The following is a 22,015-nucleotide window of genomic DNA, read 5'->3' as shown; positions in this document are numbered from 1 at the left end:
AATCCATATGTTCCATTAAGAATGTTTTTGACAAGATATCTCAAAGCATCCAAATGCAGAATCTTAAATAGTTCTAAAAGAATCATGAAAAAATGACAAGGTTCAGTATAAAATTTTGCTTTGATGTTTTGGGATTGTAGATATTATTTACTTGGGGTATATATGAAATAAAAAATGATTAGTTAATAGTAACTTTTAATTTTTTCATTGAAGCCAGGTGCTTTATATTTTATTTAGAAAAAACATTTCAATATTCATTTTTACTTTTGAATGCTTATAAAATATTTATTTAAATTAACATTAAAGAACCCCTAAGGGAAGGGACAGGTGAAATATTAATACAAACTAATAAATGTACATAAGATCAGAAATCTGTAGCCTTTTTTTCTTGGAGGCAGAGTGTGTATCTGTCTAATTACCTACCTGACTTTATATGAGATTTTTTCCCACCATCCTACTACCTTCTCCTCTTCACTGAAAAAAAAATTCTCTAAAAGGCTTAGTCCTGAAGAAATAAATCAAAGAATAGCAAAAGATGGGTTAGAAGGAGTGTAGATAAAATTAGAACAGTTGCAATCAATAAAAATCTTGAAAATACTTGAGCGAGAGAACTATGAATAAACTATGATAGTACATATCCTATAAGAATTCATGATTACTCACAATTTATTCATAACTACATTAAAAATGTAGAGCTATGCTTAATTATTTAAAAAATTTTAAGTTGAATTTAAAAATTGAGAGGAGCAATACCCTTTCCTGCAATCTGAAGAGCTCTGAAGCATTATAGGGAAACTTCAGGAAGCCCTGTAACATTCTACCGTCTTCTTGTATCTAACATTGGATTCACTACACATTAGCAAATATTTTTGGGGTTCATGCATTTTAACAATTGTAGCGAGTCTTAGACCTGAGATCACATAGCAGCCTCCAAAATTATGCTGGCTGTGCATTTTGGTAGGCAGGCACTCAAGTTGATTTGAGTGAGCCAGCAATAGGAAAAAGCACTCAGGTTTCTAAAGAGTTCTTTTATTATTTACAAGTCCATGTCTCTTGCTTTCTTCCTCTGCCCACTCTTGGTTTTGGAAGTTCCAAATAGTCTTTTCATATTCACAGAGTGCTTCACAGGCAAGCAGTCTGGTCCACCCTGGGAACTTACTGGGGCTTCAGGCTCTCAGGCCTCACGCCAGACTGCTGAACTGCAACTTGCATTTAAAAGGATCTTTAAGTGATTCAAGTGCACATAAAATGTTTAGGCCATATGGGATAGGGTGACACTAGACTGATATTAACTATTCTCCTGGAAGGATTGGTTAATTTTTCAAACCCACTTAGGTTCCATATCTCTTTGAAAGATGTCTGGGATACCTCATTATCCTGTTGAAAGCTTCTATGTGTCTTGAATAGGGAAGATTATGTTAACAATATGAGTTATGGGCAATATAATATCCATTAATTTGATATTCTTTCTATCTATTATCTATCTTCATCTATCTATCTATCTATCTATCTATCATCTATCTATCTCATTTAACCCTCTCAACAACTCAACAAAAGAGATTCTAGTAATCCAATTTACAGAAAAGAATACTGAGACTATGGTAAGGGATTATTTGCTCAAAGTCAGATATACTTTGTTAGAGCTGAAATCAAACCCAAGACTGTTTTACCTAAGTCCATGCTCCCCAATCCTCCAACTTTTAAAAGAAAAATACAGTGCTATGTTGCTGCCATACTTCTGTGTTCATTTGCAGTCTCCTCTTAGGGATCAGAAAACAAGCCTGTGTGAGATACGTATGTAGACACTGATAGTGGCTGTGATTCACCCCTTTCCTGATTCTGACATCTAAATGTCTAGTATAAGGTTCCTTAAGTTTGTAAAGTCTTCACATAATTTGGTGGATTTAAAAAAAAAAATTTTTTTTTGTGCAAATGTGAAGGAGAAGAATTCATAGTTTTGTTTAAATCAAATTCTCAGAAAGTCTGTGACCCATAAATTGTTAAAACCAGCACCCTAGGCAGTCTGTATCCCAATGACTTTAGGCTGTTGGAATTCCACCTGTGTGCTGATATCATTGAACTTCTTCCCACACTAGACTTTCCCTGCACTTACTGCCAAAATCATTCCTTCTCAGTCCTGGAAGGGCATCCAAATCACCTCTAGATCCTTTAAAAATACAGATGTTGAGCCGAAACCGGTTTAGCTCAGTGGCTAGAGCATCGGCCTGCGGACTGAAAGGTCCCAGGTTCGATTCTGGTCAAGGGCATGTACCTTGGTTGCGGGCGCATCCCCAGTAGGGGGTGTGCAGGAGGCAGCTGGTCGATGTTTCTCTCTCATCGATGTTTCTAACTCTCTATCCTTCTCTCTTCCTTTCTGTAAAAATCAATAACATATTGGGTCGGCAGCTAAGTAATTGCGGGTTTCACACATATATGGCTTCAGTTGAATTTTTAGGTTTGCAGACGTAGTACAAATGTAAAACACATTTTGTTATTTGATAGTTGGCTATTCAGCTGTTAATCAATAAAAAAAGTTTTTTGATCTGTTTTGTAGTTTTCGTTTGGCGTTCGTTGAAAAATGGAAAATCAAAAGGAACATTTTCGTCATATTTTGCTTTTTTATTTCCTCAAAGGGAAAAACGCATCGCAAGCTCATAAAAAGTTATGTGCTGTTTATGGTGACAAAGCCTTAAAAGAACGGCAGTGTCAAAATTGGTTTGCCAAATTTTGTTCTGGTGATTTTTCACTCAAAGATGAAAAACGCTCTGGTCGTCCAGTTGAAGTTGATGGCGCCCTAATCAAAGCAATAATCAATTCGGACTGTCACAGTACAACACATGAGATTGCAGAGAAGCTTCATGTATCACATACATGCATTGAAAATCACTTACAACAACTTGGCTATGTTCAAAAACTCGATACATGGGTTCCTCACGAACTGAAAGAATCACAGTTAACGCAATGCATTAGCAGCTGCGATTTGCTAAAGAAACGTAATGAAAATGATCCATTTTTAAAATGACTGATAACTGGCGATGAAAAATGGGTTGTTTACAACAATATCAAGCGGAAAAGATCGTGGAGCAGGCCAGGTGAACCAACTCAAACATCAAAAGCTGATATTCATCAAAAGAAGGTTTTGTTATCAGTTTGGTGGGATTACAAAGGAATTGTCTACTTTGAACTCTTACCACCCAACCGAACGATCAATTCTGATGTCTACATTGAACAACTAACGAAATTAAATAATGCAGTTGAAGAAAAGTGGCCCGAATTGACAAATCAAAAAGGTGTTGTATTCCATCATGACAATGCAAGGCCACACACATCTTTGGTCACTCGGCAAAAATTAATGGAGCTTGGTTGGGATGTTTTGCCACATCCACCATATAATCCTGACCTTGCACCATCTGATTACTTTTTGTTTCGATCTTTACAAAACTCCTTGAATGGTAAAAATTTCAATAATAATGATGATGTCAAATCGTACCTGATTCAGTTTTTTGCTAATAAAAACCAGAAGTTTTTTGAACGTGGGATTATGATGCTGCCTGAAAGATGGCAAAAGGTCATTGATAAAAATGGGCAATACATTACAGAATAAAGTTATTTAGTTCCATGAAAAAATTGTCTTTGATTTTCTTTAAAAAATCCGCAATTACTTAGTTGCCGACCCAATATATTAAAAAACAAACAGATGTTCAGGTCCCTTCTCAGACCTTTTGAAGTCTGATCTCTGGGAATGGAGCTCAGAAGTCTGTATGAATAAGAAGTACAATGATTCTGATGTAGAGTTATAAGCACAATTTTTGTAAATTGGATTGAACAAAACAGGACACTTCATGCATGTCCTGGTGCAGGATAATCCGGTGGGAGACCCAGAGTAGATCCAGGCCTCCCACAGGGATTCATCACCAGCTAGGTCCAGCCTCTGTTCTGCTAAGGCCTGCAGAAAGCCCCACAAGCACCTTTTGGCCCTTTACTCTCCTTTAGAAAGATGCCATGGCATTGCCTACTGTTTCTGAGACTGGTGTATGGTTAGTGCTGCAAGTCTTTAGTTATGATGTTGAAAAAAAAAAAAATCCTGAAGAGGTTTTGACAAATTAGCTTGACATTTTGAGCTGTTTTCTTCCTGAGAGAATGAAAAAGACAGTTCTATGGAGTTTCTGAAAACAGATTGTTCAACTAAGCTTTCATATTGCTGGTTTTGTTCTGGATAATCAGTGCTGCTACCGCTTTATCTGCCTAATAGCAAATGGAAGTTTTTCTTTCTCATTCATTCATGTCTGCTGGAAATGCTTGACATTTTCCACCCATACAGGTTCTGATGACATCACTGTGACTCATCCTCTCATCTATTCACCTTTGGATAGGATGAGCTGTTCATTCATGGGCATAAAGAGAGATGACTGCTGGAAATGGACTTGTGATTTTCCATTACTTTTTGTAATTGTGACTTGGTTCACTATGATGATATATCATTTTCTCTTTGTTCCAGAGAACTATCAGAATTGTCAGCTAGACTTACTGAGAACTATTGTTTGTTTTGACTCTTTTTGCCTTTCTTTTCTTTCCTCCCACCCTACCTCTCTCTTTATTTTCCACTCATCTCGTGGGTAGAAGAGGAATCTATTTTTATAACTATACCTACCTCCTCCCTTGTTTATTTGGTCTCTGGAGATATGAATTTCTTTTGGAAACATGCTCAGTGTTTTAGGCTGCTAAAATGTGCTGAAACACGAGCCAATTAATGATGTTCTTATTGACAAGTTCTTGAAATTTGCAGGGTTCATTCTGCAAGAATGATTTATAGGCTATATGTTAGAACATCAAACAAGTGGAAACAATTAGTAGCACTGATGTCTGAACCCCGGGCTTAGCGCTGAGGGAGGGAGATGATTGATTAAAACACCCATCTGTTCCAAAGATGTTGCCAGCCTGCTTGCCTAGTTGTTTGTGAATCAGATGGGTTCAGTGATTGTGGTGCTTGTCTAGCTTTTTGTCTATCTCTCAGAATCATTGGTTTTGTGCATATTTACCATGATATGTTTGCGAAATCTAAGAGACAGATGAGCTGACTATGGGATCAAATAAAGAAGTGAAAGAAAATTTTCCTTTTTATGGGAAAGGCAGACAGTACTACTTTTTACTTTTACTCTTTTACTTGATTGTTTTTGCTAGGCTCAGCCTACTGGGCCTGTAGCCTTCTGCTTTAGGGACCCTGGTCACCGTAAAGCCGTTAATTCATACCATTTGGGGGCTTTACTAAGCCACTATCAGCTTCAAACCTCACTTACATGCTAAGCCTAAGAGGTGTGGGTTTCTGGGGGTGTAATTTCCTTAAAGGTTATTTTTTGTTGTTGTTTGTTTTTACTGATTTAATTATACATAGTTGGGACAAATTAAGAGTTACAAGTATGGAACTTAAAATCATTTGCCTGCTCTGGTTTGGAATTTATTGAATCACCTCTGACTTCAGTAAAATTTTGGAGCTTATTTTTAAAACCTTGTAAGTTATTCTTATCTTGTTCTAATGAGAATACAAATCCAATCAGGTACATTAATTATTCTGTGATACAGATGAAAAAGAGAGGCGCTCGGCCCACCCAGGCAGGACACGGTTTGTGAGTTGATTATCATTTAGCAGTGATTTGCTTGATTGTGTGCCCTGGGATGTGACTGGAAACTGGGTAGTTACACAAAATTGTGGAAAAATTGATGCCACAAGGCAAACGGTGCTTTCTGAGCCCATGCTATGCACCCTTTGCAAATACTGTGATTCCTCAGTTGCAGGATCAGGAACTCAGGGTAACTGTTGTGTAAAAAGGAAAATGAATTAGGTAGTGAGTGAGGAAAAGAAGATGAGTGTAAAAACAACCATCCTCAAATGTGCTGACAAATAGTCCTCAATGCCTTTTCTTCCGTTGCTAGGAGAGAGATGCGCTGTTGCTAGGAGAGAGATGAGCCCTTACGTGTGCATTACTGATTGCATCCACACGGAATGACGTACCTGCTAACCCTGGGATCTGCTCTCTGTAGACTTTGTAAATAGGCATGCCTGCTGTCATCCATTTAACAACCTGTTGTAAATTCTATTTGTATAGACCCAGGAAAGAAAATTAAGTGCTGATGAAAAGCTGTCACTTGTTTGTTAAATAAATTGAAGATAAATGGACCCAGGGAGGCTTATTTCAAGTTCAAAGCCTTCAATGTTACGTCATTTTCTGAAGGCAGTCTCTTCGGAACCCTTTGTGCAGGCTTTACAACAAAAAGAGCCTAGGGAGCTGCTTGCCTAGAGAGGTTTTGTGGTTCTCTTGTGACCATGGAGATTAATCTTGTTCCTGGGAATCAGCCGTCTACAACACTGCTGCCTTCCTTCCCAAAGGATTTCCAGTCCTCCCTGAGAATGTTGGATACAACAACAAGCACCCAGTACTCTCAGTATTCCACCCGGGGTACGGGCTCCCGGACACTAACTCAAGTCCCTTTTAGTTACTCATTTAGGCCCTTCCCTGTTCCAGAAAAGTGTTCAGGCACCCGGGGCCACACCTGCATCACAAAGGTGTGCTGTACTGTCAGTCAGGCGTTTGGGAGGATGGGCTTAAAAACAAGATTATACATTTACTCTTTTACTCATGAATTTATTTAATTTCTACTTTTTGTGTTCTTTTTAAAAAATATATTTTATCGATTTTTAAATATATATATATATATATATATATATATATATATATATATATATATTTGATATTTTACAGAGAGGAAGAGAGAGGGATAGAGAGTTAGGAACATTGATGAGAGAGAATCATCGATCAGCTGCCTCTTGCACACCCCCTACTGGGGATGTGTCCACAACCAAGGTACATGTCCTTGACCGGAATCAAACCTGGGACCTTTCAGTCTGCAGACCGACGCTCTATCTATTATGCCAAACCGGTTTTGGCAACTTTTTGTGTTCTTACTATTTTTCCAACTCTATGCTGGGCATGGAAGAAACACTAGTGACCTAAAATAGATACCATCTCTGTACTATTAGACCACACAATCTTGGGATAGGGAATTAAACAAGAGACCACATGGATTAATGTATATTTTCTTTCTTTCTTTTCTTTTTTTTTTTTTTTTTTTTAATGTATTTTGTTGATTTTTTTTTTTTTTTTTCAGAGAGGAAGGGAAAGAGATAGAGAGTTAGAAACATCAATGAGAGAGAAATATCCATCAGCTGCTTCCTACACACTCCTTACTGGGGATGTGCCTGCAACCAAGGTACATGCCCTTGACTGGAATCAAACCTGGGACCTTTCAGTCTGCAGGCCGACGCTCTATCCACTGAGCCAAACCGGTTAGGGCTGATTAATGTATATTTTCAAACGGAGATATTAAAAGTAACAAAGTAAGTGGATTTTGACTAAACACACTCTGAGAAAACCGTATTTATCCAGGATAAGAAGCATGTGAGGTCAAAATGTGTGTGTGGGAAGAGCACATCATAGGCAAGAGTGCATCGTGTGGCTGAAAGGTGGAGAGGGGAGGATGGTGCCTGAGGAAGCAGGGAGGTGGATCAGACATGACCACGTGGGACATTTTTTTTTGGGGGGGGGATATATGTTTTTATTTATTTCAGAGAGGAAAGGAGAGGGAGAGAGAAATAGAAACATCAATGATGAGAGAGAATCATTGATTGACTGCCTCCTGCACTCCCCCTACTGGGGATCGAACCTGCAACCCCGGGCATGTGCCCTGACCAGGAATTGAACCATGACCTCCTGGTTCATAGGTTGATGCTCAACCACGGAGCCACACTGGCTGAGCAGGAGTTAAAAATATTGTAGAGAATTTTGGGCTTTATGATAAATGCAAATGGGAAGTTAACTGATGGATTTTTAGGACTTAGAGGGGACACAATGGGGGCTGTGTTTGAAATGATAACTCTAGCTTTAGGGGGACAAAGTATCAGAAAGGGCCACAGAGGCCATAGGAATAGTCCAGTTTAGACTCTGGAAGCCAGTTGTTTACGATCCAACCTTCCTTCATCGTTGCTTTACTCTTGAACATTGTTCTGTGTCCTTCAGACCCGACATTCCTTGAGTTTAGGAATGCTGCTTTATTTGCTTTTGGGTTCCTTGTAGTGTCTCACATCAGAATTTGAATGTACTGTATACAGTCAACAAATGCTGTAGTTTATCTGTAGCTCTTCTCCATCTCACCAGGCCTGTCAGTAGGCTTATCTAGCGATCTAATTTATTCCTGAAGACAAAGATAAAAATACCTTTGCCTTTTCTTGTGCTACCACACAAGTGCCTTGAATTTTATTTTCACATATTAAGTTCTTCCATAAAATGACCTTTACAGTCCTATTTTCATGTCAACCTAAAGCATTGCTGTTGTCAGCATTACTTCTATCTCCTCACACATACAATGGACACATTGGGGGAGATTTGTTCCTGAGGGCACTTTCCTAGAGAGTCACAGGAGCAAAACCATAGCGGAAATGTACTGAATCAGAAAATAAGGAGTTGCAAATGTGATCAAATAAAGTAGGTTAGGGAGTGGTACCATCTGTGGCAGAACTGGGAGAGCAGGAGTTAATCCCACAGCATTCGCATTCAAATGTAGACCACACGGGGACAGCCATACAAAAAACATTAGGGGGCTAAGTAACTATTAAAGATGTGTTTTGTTTTAAATTCAGAGAAGTAATAGAAAATTGTGGTGTGCCCATCTACTCTTACGGGTTGTGGGCCAAGATCTTTTGAGTGACGGAAGCTTCAAAACTGGGTGGGGTGAAGTGCTTAAGGGAGCAGGACCAGAATGCCTCCTCCACCCGTGCCGTCTTCTCAGAGAACTGCCAAGTGGGCTGTGATGTTCCTCTGGCTGCGTGGGTTCTGTTTCCCTTCACAATGGGCTGCTCCAGTTTCTCCTGCCCCAGGCAGATGAATACAACCCAGTCAGGGGAAAGTATAAAGCATGCCTCATGTTTGACAGAAACAAAGAAGGTTCTTTTGAAATCAGAAGTGAAAAAACATCTCTCCTCACACATCCCCTGGGCAAGTCTCAGGGAGGTGGTTGTATGAGAGAGTTTCCCTGAAAGTAGAAAACGAGGGCATATAAACGGCACTGATCCTGCTCCCGTCTGATCCTTAGAAGAAGATGAGCTTAAGCTCAGGCTGAGAGGTCACGCAGAGTGTGGCTTTCTGTGGCGAGCAGTCACTTAAATCACACACTCAGGATTCTGATGCAAAGAACATTTAGTAAAAAGGCGAAAGATTTATATGTTCTGAAGAGAAACATTTAGAGAGCAAAGAACATTTAGATAATGTAGTTCCAGGATTAAAATAATTCCAACTTAAAAAAAATATTTAGCCGAAACCAGTTTGGCTCAGTTGATAGAGTGGCAGCCTGTGGACTGAAGGGTTCCAGGTTTGATTCTGGTCAAGGGCATGCACCTTGGTTGCGGGCACATCCCCAGTGGGGGGCGTGCAGGGGGCAGCTGATCAATGTTTCTCTCTCATCGATGTTTCTAACTATCTCTCTCCCTTTTTCTCTGTAAAAAATCAATAAAATATATTTTAAAAAATATATAATTGATTTCAGAGAGGAAGGGAGAGGGAGAGGGCGAGGGAGAGGGAGAGGGAGAGAATCATTGATCAGCTGCCTCTGGCATTCCCCACACTGGGGATGAAGCCCTCAACCCAGGCATGTGCCCTGACCAGGAATCTAACTGTGATCCCCTGTTTCATAGGTTGACATTCAACCATTGAGCCATACCAGCTGAGCATTTCCAACTTTTTTTTTTAAACACAGGTGAGCAGTCCTAGTGGTTTTGTAGGTGGGACCTCTTTTCACTGCTGCGATTGGATGAAGCAGAAAGGAGCGGAGCCACAGGATTCACTGAGGTGGCCCTGCAATTTTATTTCTCTCTCTAAAAGGCAGTGGAGAGCAGCAGAAATGGGTCACTGTGACTTAGATTTGAATTCTGGGCTCTTCTGCAAGACATCCTCTTACAGCTGCATTTGTACAAAAGGATAAAACGATATCTGTCTTCCACATTTTGGTGGACTACTATCAAGAGAAGACTAGATTATGTGTACGAAAGCACCTCACAATGACAAGATAATGTCACACAATAATAATACTAAAATAATTATGGCAAACACAGAGCCCTTGTTATTCTCCAGGCCCTGTTGTAAGCATTTACACTTACTATTTCACTTAGTTCTTATAATCACCCCTTGAGGTAGAATCTGTCATCAGATGGGTAAACAGAGCCACCGAGCTGAAGTAGGTTGTTCAGGGACAGCCAGTAAGAATTGGTGCTAGGATTTTAATCACATAGAAGTTGAATCACTCTGGTTAAAAAAATAAAGTGTAGACTTCTAACTAAATGAGAAGATAAGCATTTGAATCTTAGCTTTATGACTGTGTAACTGTGATCAGACCTCTTAAGCAATCAGAACTTCAGTTTGCTCATCTTCAAATAGAGATGGATAATAATATCCACTTTTAGGTGTTTGGGGAGGACTAAATAAGAAAACATGCAAGTTCAGTGCCTAACCAATAGGAGGCACACAGTGTGTTATCATTATTCGTTATTGGGGGAGCGCTGGTGTATTTGTCTTCTGCGTCTACCATGAGAACATATCAAAGACTGGGTGGCTTAAACAACAGAAGTTTATTTTCTCACAGTTCTGGAAGCTGAAAGTCTAAGATCAAGGTGCCAGCTGGGTTGGTTTCTGATGAGACCTTTCCTGGCTTGTGGGCATCTGCCTTCTCCCTGTGTTCTCACAGGGCCTTTTCTCTCTGCAGCTGGGAGAAAGGAGCTCTCTCTCTATGGTGTCTCCTCCTCTTCCTATAAGTACACTAATCCTTTTGGATTAGGGCCCCACCCCTATGATCTAATTTAACCTTAACGATCCCCCTTAAAGGTTTTATGTGCAAATACAGTCACATTGGAAGTTAGGGCTTCAACACACAAATTTGGAAGATACAGTTAAATTCATAGGAAGCTGGTGACTAGGGAGAGAGAAATAGAACAGAGGGGATTTTGGAGTATTTTTTATATTTAAGGTCAATTTCTTTGGCATCAGTTCTGGAGGGCAATGAAGTTGTCAGCTTTGTGTAATAAACCAGTAAACATGTAATATTGTTTGCCCTGTATGTCATTTGCCTTCTAATGGGTGCTATAGAAAACATCTCTATCCTATTTTATCTTGTAGGTGAGCCTGAATTTAAATACATTGGGAATATGCATGGTAATGAGGCTGTTGGGCGGGAACTGCTCATTTTCCTGGCCCAGTACCTGTGCAATGAATATCAAAAAGGGAATGAGACAATCATCAAGCTGATCCACAACACTCGGATTCACATCATGCCTTCGCTGAACCCTGATGGCTTTGAGAAGGCAGCATCTCAGGTGAGTGCGAACCAGCTCAGAGCAGGCACGCTTTCTTCGCTTTGTATATCAGTACACATGGGCTTATCTACAAGTAATGCACTCACACAAAGCTTACACATGGTGCAGTAGGAGGGTATAAGTCATATGTTTTACTGGTAAGAAAAAAATTCAGAAGGTAAGAGATGATGGGTAAGAGTTGCTTCAGCAGAGATTTTGAATGAGAAATCAGTAATCAATGTTTTGTTTGTGTTGTTAAAGAAATCACATCTACTCATCTGTTTGTGACTAGGTCAGTTTCCTTCTAAAACTCTACAAGTAAAAAAATAAATAAGTAAAAGAAATAAAACTCTACAAACATGAAAATACCTACTGCTCTGTATTGGAGAATGATACGATCACTGTATCTCAGTGATTTTCAATCATTTTTTGTCTCATGGCACACATAAACTAATCACTAAAACTGCTGCACACCAGAAAATATATTTTTTGTTGATCTGACAAAAAAAAAAAAAAAGGTATAATTTTGATTCATTCACACTCAACGGCAATTGTTATGTTGGCTGTTGTCATTTTTAAATTTGACAATCTAAGGGAAAAGAGATTAGTGTACTTGATTAAATAGTCTGGTATTGTATATTTTAAAAATTCTTACAGCACACCAGTTGCTGTGTCTGAATGAATTGCTGTTGTGAATGAGTGAATTGATATCCTTGCGCCCTCTACTGAAAACAAAGAAGAAATATATTTTTGGCTAGATCAATGGTTCACTGATGTTGAATCCTTGTCTGTCTATGATGAGTAAAGTAAAACAAAACAAAACAAAACCCCTCCTACCTCTAAAACCTTTTCTACCTTTAAAATGAATTTTAAAAAATTTAACTGTTTGAGAAACTGGAAAGTAATGTTGTTTTAAGAGAATATATATGGTAAGTGTTCTCTCTTTGTTTGAACAGGGACATTATATTTGCTGTTTTCTACACTTTGAGATAATTCTCATATATGAGAACATATTAAAATATATATTTGGTATGTTTAACTGAAGTTAAGAAATCAATTTGTAACTTAAAAAGAAAAGGTCCTGTGACCTGACATTATAAGAAACCCAGACTGTGAATTTCTGTGAATAAGTGTAACAATGATATATAATTTCTAAAGTTATGAGAGAATTCTAGTAACACAGAGAATTAAATAATCTAATATTTTAAGGTGATATTCAGAACTGTGAAACAGAATGGACAAAATACGATGAAGTTATTTTCTATCATATATTTCCATTCCTCATAGTCTAAGATATCTAAGTTTATATGACTTCAGTAATATGAAAATCATCTATAACGATATAATTTAATAGTAAAAAAATCTACATTATGAAATATAACTGAATATCTTAGAAATTTATAAAATTTCCAGTTTATACCATTAGTGAAATGAAGGCCTTAAAGTTGAAAAGAAATTTCTCCAACTAATAAAGCTCTAGAACTTTTGTTCTAGAGCACGTGTTTTTCTTTTTTATGAAGACTATAAGAGGGAAGTTTATTATTAATATATAAATAATAATTAATGTTAAACTCATTTTAAGCTTCTCATCTTATTTAGTAATTTATTCTTTTACATATTTAAAAATAGGTTGCTCTTATTTCCTGGGGCCATAAATATTTTACTTAAATCTTACTATAGAGTGGTATAATTTGAAACACATATCATCTATTATCAGCTCAAACATATTGACTTTTTGCAATTTGATGATAAATATCTTTTAAATGCTATTATTATTGTTAACATTTAAAATATTTATTGAAAATATTTTCAAAATAGCCATAACAATTATTTTAAACCTTATTCCTTCATGTTTATATCAGTAAAATAGTGAACATGCCATTATGGGAGGATATTGTTGAAATAAATGATTAATCTCAATAAATTATTTTAAAAACCATTAATGGAGACCTTAAATACATAGCAACAATATTAGTAAATAACTGATGATTTTTCTCTCTGATTTTTTTTTTTAGCCTGGTGAACTCAGGGACTGGTTGGTGGGTCGAAGCAATGCCCAGGGAATAGATCTGAACAGGAACTTTCCCGACCTGGATAGGATAGCTTATATTAATGAGAAGGAAGGTGGTCCCAATAATCATCTGTTGAAAAATCTGAAGAAAATTGTGGATCAAAACACAAAGGTAGAGAATGTGTATAGTTTTCTTAGGTTCTGTTGTGTTGCCTAATGAAATATGTTCAAATAACCTCATCATAATGAAGGATGGCGGAATAACGTCAATCCTTCAAGACGGTTAACTGAACTGCCAAAGACAAGGCTGCAAAGATTGGAGCATTGACACCAGTTTTGCTGCTAGAATCTGGCAGGGTGGCTGTGGGGTGGGGAGTGAGCGGTGGGGATAGGAGAGTGGAACCCGGTAGTGAGTGTCTTAGAAAGCCAGCATGGCCCTTTCAGAGGAACTTATCACCACATCTGATTGGCTTCTCCTGCAGCTTTTTATTCACACTGTTGATCTTTCTTCTTTTCCAGAATTTTATCCTCTTTTGCTTTGCACAACTCCGCTTTTTCCTACCTCTTCTACTGCCTTTCAATTCACTATTTGGTTTCTTTCTCTGCTTCTTCAACCTTAGCTTACATGCTGGCTTTCAGGATCTTATCTGCTACCCACATATCTTTCCCTGGTTTCCTGTGCCTGCCGTGTCTCCCAGATCTATATGTGTAACTCCAGCTCACATGAGCTCTGTTTCTCAATCTTACTTGCTGTGGAGTGTTTCTGTCTGGGGGCACCCAGAGCCTCATGCTCAGCCTGACCCTAACCAACTATTTTCCCTAAGAAAACACTATTCTCTCCTTTAACCATCATAATTGAAGACTTCATTTTTTAAAAATGGCTGTCAGCACTCACCAGCAATTAGTTACCAAATTTCAGTAATTTAACCTCCCTAACACCTGTCCAGTCTTCCTTTTCTACAAATTCTCTCCGCTGCCCTGGTCAGACCCCCATCGTTTGCTCTGATGGCACGGTAGCCACGCATTCTTGCTTTGGGTTCAGCCTCTCCCTACTCCACTCAGTTTTCTTAGAATCTTCCAGAGTGATGGTCTTCACACACAGATTGTTGCTCTATGTCTGAAAAAACCTTGCCAGCTCTCCACTGCCCGGAGATAAAGTGAAAGCTCAAAATGGCAGAATTGCATGGTGGTTCAGCATGGAGACTCCGCAGGCAGCCACCTTGGTTCAGCCCTGGCTCCATGTTTGCTGTGTGGGTGTGGGACAGTTATTTAAAAACCAGGTGCTTCCACTTCTTCAGCTAAAATAGGGAGATATTAATAGTATCTACTTTATAAGGTGGTTACAGAGATTGAGCGAGTTACTACATATAAAGTATTTGAGGCTAGGACCTAGACCACTAGTATTATTACCATTTTGCCATAATTTCTCAGTGCTGCCTGATTCGTACCTCAGGCTTAGATGGACACATTGATGCCCACTAAACATTTGGTGCTTCTACAAACCAAATTGCTTGAACACTGTCTTCAGTGACTTGGGGGAGAGAGGGAGCCATCTTGTAGAAGAGGCGAGAAGTGTTGTTGGCAGCTTGCAGTTCCCCTTCCATTATTCCGGGCAGTTCTGCGCTGGCTTAGCTCCGGCTCCTTTCCTAAGTGAGAACTGGGAAGTACAGTTTCCCCATTTTCTTACCGTTCCAGGACCGTTCAGGTTTCCTTGGCCTCTGCCAGGTGCTGGCAGATGCACTCGTTAATCTGGCTCTGATATTCCATATACTTCAGTCCACCAACAACTCTTCACTCCCTAAGCATACGCTTTTCTAATACTTTTATGTCTTTGTGTGTGTTCCATTGATCTACAATGCTCTTCTTTTGCTCCCATGTCACCTCCTCTGGGAAGCCCGCCTCTGCTCTTCCTGACAGATCCTGTTACGTTTGTCTTTACGTTCTTTGTGTACGCATGCTTCTGGTATGGTGCTAATGTTACAGAGAGCTTTATTATGTAGGTTATGTTATAATTGTTTTGTTTATATAGTTGCTTTTCCCTTTGATTCTAGATTTCGATCCCTGGATTGCAGGAATTAGGATTCATTTTTGAGTCTAACACGGGGTAGGCTGAGGGCCTGTTAAGAACGCATGCAATCCAGCCTGGCAAGCAAATCACAGTCTCTGAAAAGTGTGGCCGCTGAAAACCCACAGCTGGAGTCCCAGACCAGCATGCATGTGTGGGTGGGACACGGGATGGAGGATCCAGAGAGAGGCTGTTCCAGATTGTTGGTCTGAAATTCCTGAAACTCTCCTGCTATGTTTAGGATTTATTCCAGAAACCTGGGCTGAGCTTACAGGTCAGGAGGCTGGCCTGGCGATGGGGCCTGCGGCGGCTGAGGATTCTGGCAGCACCTGTTACATTCTGAGCGACTGAAACATTCCTGCGTCTGAGTCACAGATACATTTGCAGTTTCTCAGCCCCCTAACCATTTGGGAGAAGGAGGAGCTGGACAGGCGGAGGGCTGGGTGCAGCTGGGGTGACTGGAGGTGAAAAGAGGGCATGCCTGTGCGATGAGCTATGAGGCTAAGACAGAAATGAAACCCTTCGTGGAAGCCGGTGCCGGTTCAGCCCTCAGACGCTCTGCATGGCTTGCATTAACCTGCTGACGCCGTCTTTGTTAAATCTGAGAAATGAGAAAAATAATCCCTGTCATTTACCATAAAAGAATCGAGACATAAACTCATGTTGACAGGACATTTGTGTAAGTGCTGTTATTACTCAGCCGGCGTGAACTCCCTTTCTCCCATTCGAACCTACACCAGGCTTACACAGGCTCTACCGTAGGTGTTTCCCCCCCACATTTCTAGCTGAAGCCATACTTACTTAAAAGATGCATGTTCGTGGTGCTTTTAAAATATTAGAGCTTTTATATTGAAAATCTCAATGCCGGTACTTCTTGGTTAAGGGTATGCTAAAGAGAAATATAAAAATTAAGTTTAGCCTCTCGTCTGGAACAGAAGCATTATTTGTTTACATTACATGGAATCTTCAGACGATATTGGTTCATCTTCTTTTTCCATTTTTGTTACTGAGACTGAGATAGCGGCAGGCCCAGCCTGGTACTGGGCATGGTAAACAGTTCACCAATGTTACCATACATCCTCCCTTCCCGCTGCCCTCATTAGGGGAAGTGATTACAGTGGTTTTTAAGTGTCAGAGTTTATTTATGTTTGGGGTGCTAGGAATCAAGGGTCAAAAATGCAGGTTCCTGTGGAGTCCCACTGAGGAGGACTGGGGTGTGGATGCTGCAGGGGTGGGTAATGGGAAGGAACCTGTATTTTCACCGGGTTGTTCAGATGATCTCCTTGCCCTTCTGGACCAAAGGCTCTCTCTTGTTCTCCTGGAGTTCTTCCCACTGAGTCATTTCTCATCTGCTCTGGGGCCCTTCAGCCAGGCCACCTCCACTGCCATCCGGGCTCCCTCAGTACATGAGCTGGGCCTGAATTGCTTGGAACAAAGTAGCTTAAAATAAATTAAATAGTTTTGTTATACTCGTCTTAAATTTACACTCGTCTTTAATGGCTAAAGTTGTGGAGGAAACAGAATAAATATAGCTTTAATCTATTTTAAGAGCCAACACCGTCTAATTGTAGAACATAATATTTAAGCTATATTTACAGTCTTTAAATGGAAGCTTTAAAAATAGGTCCCAATTGGTCCTGGGTTGCATTAAAGGCTCGATCATGGGAGGCACCAGAAGCTTCCCTATGGATCACTTAAGTGTATAATTACAGCACCTAGGGGGTCTCAGAATTCAGTCAGCCTGAAAGACTCTGTTAATATTCAAAGAGAAACATAGTTTAATTTACCAAATCGTGGAATTCACTTGCTAGTTTTGAGCATACAGATAGCGTATTAGCAGCAGTGTACATATTAGAACTAACAATAGGCCAAACCTAATAGCCACACATGACTTTGTGTATTCAGGATTGCATCTCTAAATTTGTTTCAAAGCACAGTTTTTTATAGTTTTTTTTTTATACAAAATTAATATTTTATTACAAATGAAAAGCTAAAGCAAATATAAATAAGGAGAAAAATAACCTTTTAGTCTTAAATGATCACCATTTACCTTTCTGTATATATCCTTTAAGATTACTTTTAATGTATCAACCTAAAAAAATATATAGAAATATGCCAGTAAAGCTTTGATTTTGTTATTTTTTAAGTCAAAGAATTACTTTGGAATTTGAGAGTCTTCCTAGTTGTTGTTAAAAATCATGTAAAAATATCATGCTTTTGGCTCTAGATTAATTCTTTGATAAAAATTTCTTTCCCCCCCCTGTTTTGTTTCCAAGATAAGAAAGATTGTGCATCATTGAAAAGACAGCATGAAGTCCTAAAACATTTGCCTTTGTTTTAACATTTAAGAGGATCATTTCAAAGATCATTTTCGTACTATTGTTCTAATCCTCTTCAATTACTTTAAGCATATAAAAAATATTAGGCTGGGTCCTTTCAGAGCTTACTGTAAAATATTAGTTTTATAGTAGGCTGGGTCTCTTTCAGCCTAAAACTGATATTTTACATTGAAGAGGATTAGAACAATAGTAAGCAAAAATAGGAAATAAAACCTACCATGTTTCAGGAGTTGAACCACTATAGAGAAAGAACTCTGTTCTGTGGTGTTAAAACACAAAATTCAACCGAGTAAATTTGAAGATCTAATTGGCTTTATTATTAAGCAATACATGAATCAGGCAGCATCCCAGCTAGCCAGTGGAAGGGTGCTCCAAGGAGTTGTACAAAATGGAAGGTTTTTAACGGGAAGAAGAATGGGGCAGGGAAGCTGTTAACAAAAGAAAAAAAAATGTCTAAAAGAAAGATTACTTTTTGGGGAAAGGGAACAGCAAAGGTTTTTATCATGCAAATTGCTTTTTCTTCCTTTGCATACGGGAGAGGGCCCCTGTGCAAATAACCTTTTGGGTGCTTGGCCAGAAAATTCCAGACTGGTTGGTTGATTAAGACTATATTTCTGGGAGAGATTGAAATAGCAATAGGTCAGGTATGAAGTCTAGATTTGGTTTCATAGGCTTTAAATAATACCACATTGGGCCTGTGATTTTATCTTTAACATTGTTCAACTATTTTCTTTTCTCTTTGTCTTTCCTTAGCTATTAACACTGACATGACAGATGGACTATTCTAGAATTTATAAGTGACCTGCACACTCGTTTTCAAAGAGAGAAAAGCTGGCAGCCCACAAAAGTAGAACTTATGATGAAATCGAAACACTATTAAAATATTTTTTTATTGTAAAAAAATTCAAGAAAAATAGAGATGGGGATGCTGTTCATATAGGAACATCTTGTCTTTTCTATGAAAACAACCACAAAGTGGTTGACCAGCTTCTGGGCATTTTTTAAACCTTTCCTGTATCTTTTCTGTCAAGTGATCTCACCAGTGATTACCAATTTATAACCCTTTTAATCTCTAACGTTTAATACAGCTTGCTCCTGAGACCAAGGCTGTCATCCACTGGATTATGGATATTCCTTTTGTGCTCTCTGCCAATCTCCACGGAGGAGACATTGTGGCCAATTACCCCTATGATGAGACTCGGAGTGGTAGGTGTTCTTGCTGCTTCTCTACTTGGTTCAAGGTTTACAGTTACCGGTACTTTGCAAGGCTTTGAAAGGTGACATTTATAATATTCTTTTAAGGAACTGGTCATTAAGTGATTTTGCCTGTAGAAATAACTATGTTTATCAGGAACATCCCCTATTTCACGTGGCATTGACCATATATATTTGAAAGGAAAGGATGTAACTTAAAAAAAAGTTTAGGTGAAGAGAAATGTAATCTTGACAGAATACTCAGGTGAGAGAAAGGAGGGAAACAGGAGTCATGAACCTGGGTCACTCTTGGACGTTGGTACCATGGGGAAATTACGGATGTTCTATAGCTCTGTGTACACGATGGCTTACCAATGGAGGCAGACTTTTGATGCTGACCAGGGCCCATATGGAACTCCACGTGTCTCACCGATCTCTCATGCTTTTGCATTTGGAACTGTTGGTGGTCTTGTCAGGGAGGGACATGGTGCTTTCATTTCTCTCTGACATGTTTTCGTTAAGTTTCAGGCATAGCAAGCTCTAGCCAGATAGATATTTTCACCTTAATTTTTCTTACTCCAAGAAATCTCCTGCTTTGGGTTGATTCTTATGACCCTTTGAAGAGTTAGCTCTTTGTGAACACAGGATGGTCATGTTAGAGATTGGAAATTGAGTTTTGAAGAAAGTCTTTGGTACAACATTGTTAAAATGTAGAGATTTTTTGTATTATGCCATTCGCTAGGAAATGTAAAAGCTTGGCATATTTTATGATACATGGATCACAATACAGTGTATTAAAATACTATTTTTATAATACACATGGGAGATTTTTAAAAAACTGTAAACTCAGATACTGAAACGTATGAGGGTGATTTATAGTGGCTATGAGTGTGGTTTATAGTACAACTACATTAAAAAAAAAGAAAGAAAAACATTTTCCATTACAGTTGATATATAATATTATTAGTTTCAGGTATACAAACCATTGATTAGACATTATGTAACTTACAAACTCACCTGACACCATGCGTCGTTATTACAATATTGTTGACTGTGTTCCCTATGCTCTACATGCCGGTGATGGTTTTATAACTGCCAACTTCACAAGTACATTTTCCAAGTTAAAAATTTAACAATGGAAAAATCTCCTTGACTGCTTGGCCAGGCCCAATTTACTGTAAGCTTATCACCTTTTCTTGTGAAGCTTTGAACTCCTACGCACCATGGGCATGCCATCAGATTTTTTTTTTACCTTGTGGTATTAGCAGTGGAAGTCAGATAACCTAAAGGCTCAGTGTCATTGCTGATACTTAAGCTTTCATGTCTTTCCCAGAGGGATGTGGCTGAAAAAAATACACCAGGCAAGAGGTCGACACTGACTCACACTTTGGAAAACTTGCAGTGCTCCTTGGTCTGTGTGCGTTTCTTCCATCGTGTGTATTTATTTTCTAGGGAGTGCTCAGGAATATAGTTCTTGCCCAGATGATGCCGTTTTCCGAAGCCTGGCTAGGGCCTACTCCTCTTTTAACCCGTCCATGTCGGACCCCAATCGGCCACCGTGTCGCAAGAACGACGATGACAGCAGCTTTGTAGACGGGACGACCAACGGTGCGGCGTGGTACAGCATCCCCGGCGGTGAGGCCCATTCCCTCTTGGCCTGTGTGAGAGGGGCTTATGTACAACTACTGTTTGGACTGAGAGAATCTCCAACCCTTCTCAGTCACTGAGAAATAGACGGAATCTATAATTCACCCATTAAACTTAGTTCTCTGCATGAATGATTGCTGTGTGTAGTTGTGTTTTGAAAATCAGTATGCTAATTGAAGAGAGATGAGGCATGAACTAAAAAGATGTCCATTGGGACACTATAAATGGAATTCTGTTAATTACCCTACATTTGAAATTCTGAGCTTAATGAATAAGACAGCATCCTGATTATGTGTGTTAGTCATGCTTGGATTATAGGCAAATGTATATTTTAGAGGGCAGGCTTTGACCTTTAGTATATGTTGGTCCATTCACTTTTTAAAAATTTTATTTGAATGATGGGATAATGGAGACTACTTGATGTGGGATATTTATTGTATGTTCACTGCTGTTACAACCACTATTGGATCAGGAAGCTCTTCCTCTTTCATTTGGCCTGACAAGGGAAAAAGCCCATGTACGGCACAGTTACTGGAGGACCCACCTCCTAGAAAACCATTGCAGCTCTTGTGGCTCCCTTTGCCCTAACATGGACTTTGCAGAGATCTCCTTTTTCTGACTGCTCAGCCCAATCGCAGTTGCGTAATACTTGCCTCTACCGAGGATGAGTGAAATGTAAAGACATTGGTATGTTTCCCCCCCTCTTTGCCTAAGAAAAATATTCTACAGGCCACCTGGAGATGAATAAGATAACTAACTAGCATAGTATCAGCACTACCTAATTGAAGGATTTTGGTTTGCTTTTTTTTTTTTTTTTTTTTTTTTATTGAATTGTGCCCTGAGAAAAATATTCTTCCTGGTTTCTTTCTCTCCGATATAAGTTTACCCTGTTGCAATTAATAGTTTACACCAGGTCAGATCAGATTTATCACATTCCTCCCTGTAGGGCTTGGGAAATAAGGTCTATGTCAGATTTTAGGATTTAGACTGTCAGATATGTCAAATGGGAAGTCATTTTATATTTTGTTTTTATAAAAACTTGAGGAATTCCTTTGGAATTACCTTTTTAGACAAATAGTGCACTGTCTACAAAATGCCAAATAATCTAGATCAGCAAAGTAACAATCCTATATAATAAAAAGCCCAGCGATCCAATAGCAGAATGACCAGAACAATTGGTTGACCAATCCCTATGACGTCCACTGACCACCAGGGGGCAGATGTTCAACGCAGGAGCTGCCCCCTGGTAGTCAGTGCGGTACCACAGTGGGGGCGCCGCTCAGCTGACCAGGATGAGTGGCTGCTCCTGTGGTGAACCCTGGGCTGATGGGCAGGAACTCAGGCTGAGATCCATCCTCGCCTCCTTG

The 22,015-nt window shown here is 39.2% G+C and overlaps 1 protein-coding gene across 1 annotated transcript in view; it reads left to right on the top strand.

Moving 5' to 3' along the window:
- Positions 1 to 22,015, top strand: part of CPE (carboxypeptidase E) — an 80,448-nt gene that overhangs the window by 43,926 nt on the left and 14,507 nt on the right. Inside the window, exons 2-5 of the mRNA XM_084884421.1 lie at positions 11,217 to 11,413; positions 13,408 to 13,575; positions 18,896 to 19,013; positions 20,454 to 20,636. Coding sequence (XP_084740547.1) covers positions 11,217 to 11,413; positions 13,408 to 13,575; positions 18,896 to 19,013; positions 20,454 to 20,636 — 666 coding nt within the window. The remainder of the gene's footprint in view (positions 1 to 11,216; positions 11,414 to 13,407; positions 13,576 to 18,895; positions 19,014 to 20,453; positions 20,637 to 22,015) is intronic.

Source organism: Pipistrellus hanaki, assembly GCF_964339955.1.
Source record: "Pipistrellus hanaki genome assembly, chromosome: 5".
NCBI classification, from domain to species: Eukaryota; Metazoa; Chordata; class Mammalia; order Chiroptera; family Vespertilionidae; genus Pipistrellus; species Pipistrellus hanaki.
The sequence above is the reverse complement of the archived record's forward strand: the minus strand, read 5'-3'. Positions and strand labels throughout refer to the sequence as shown.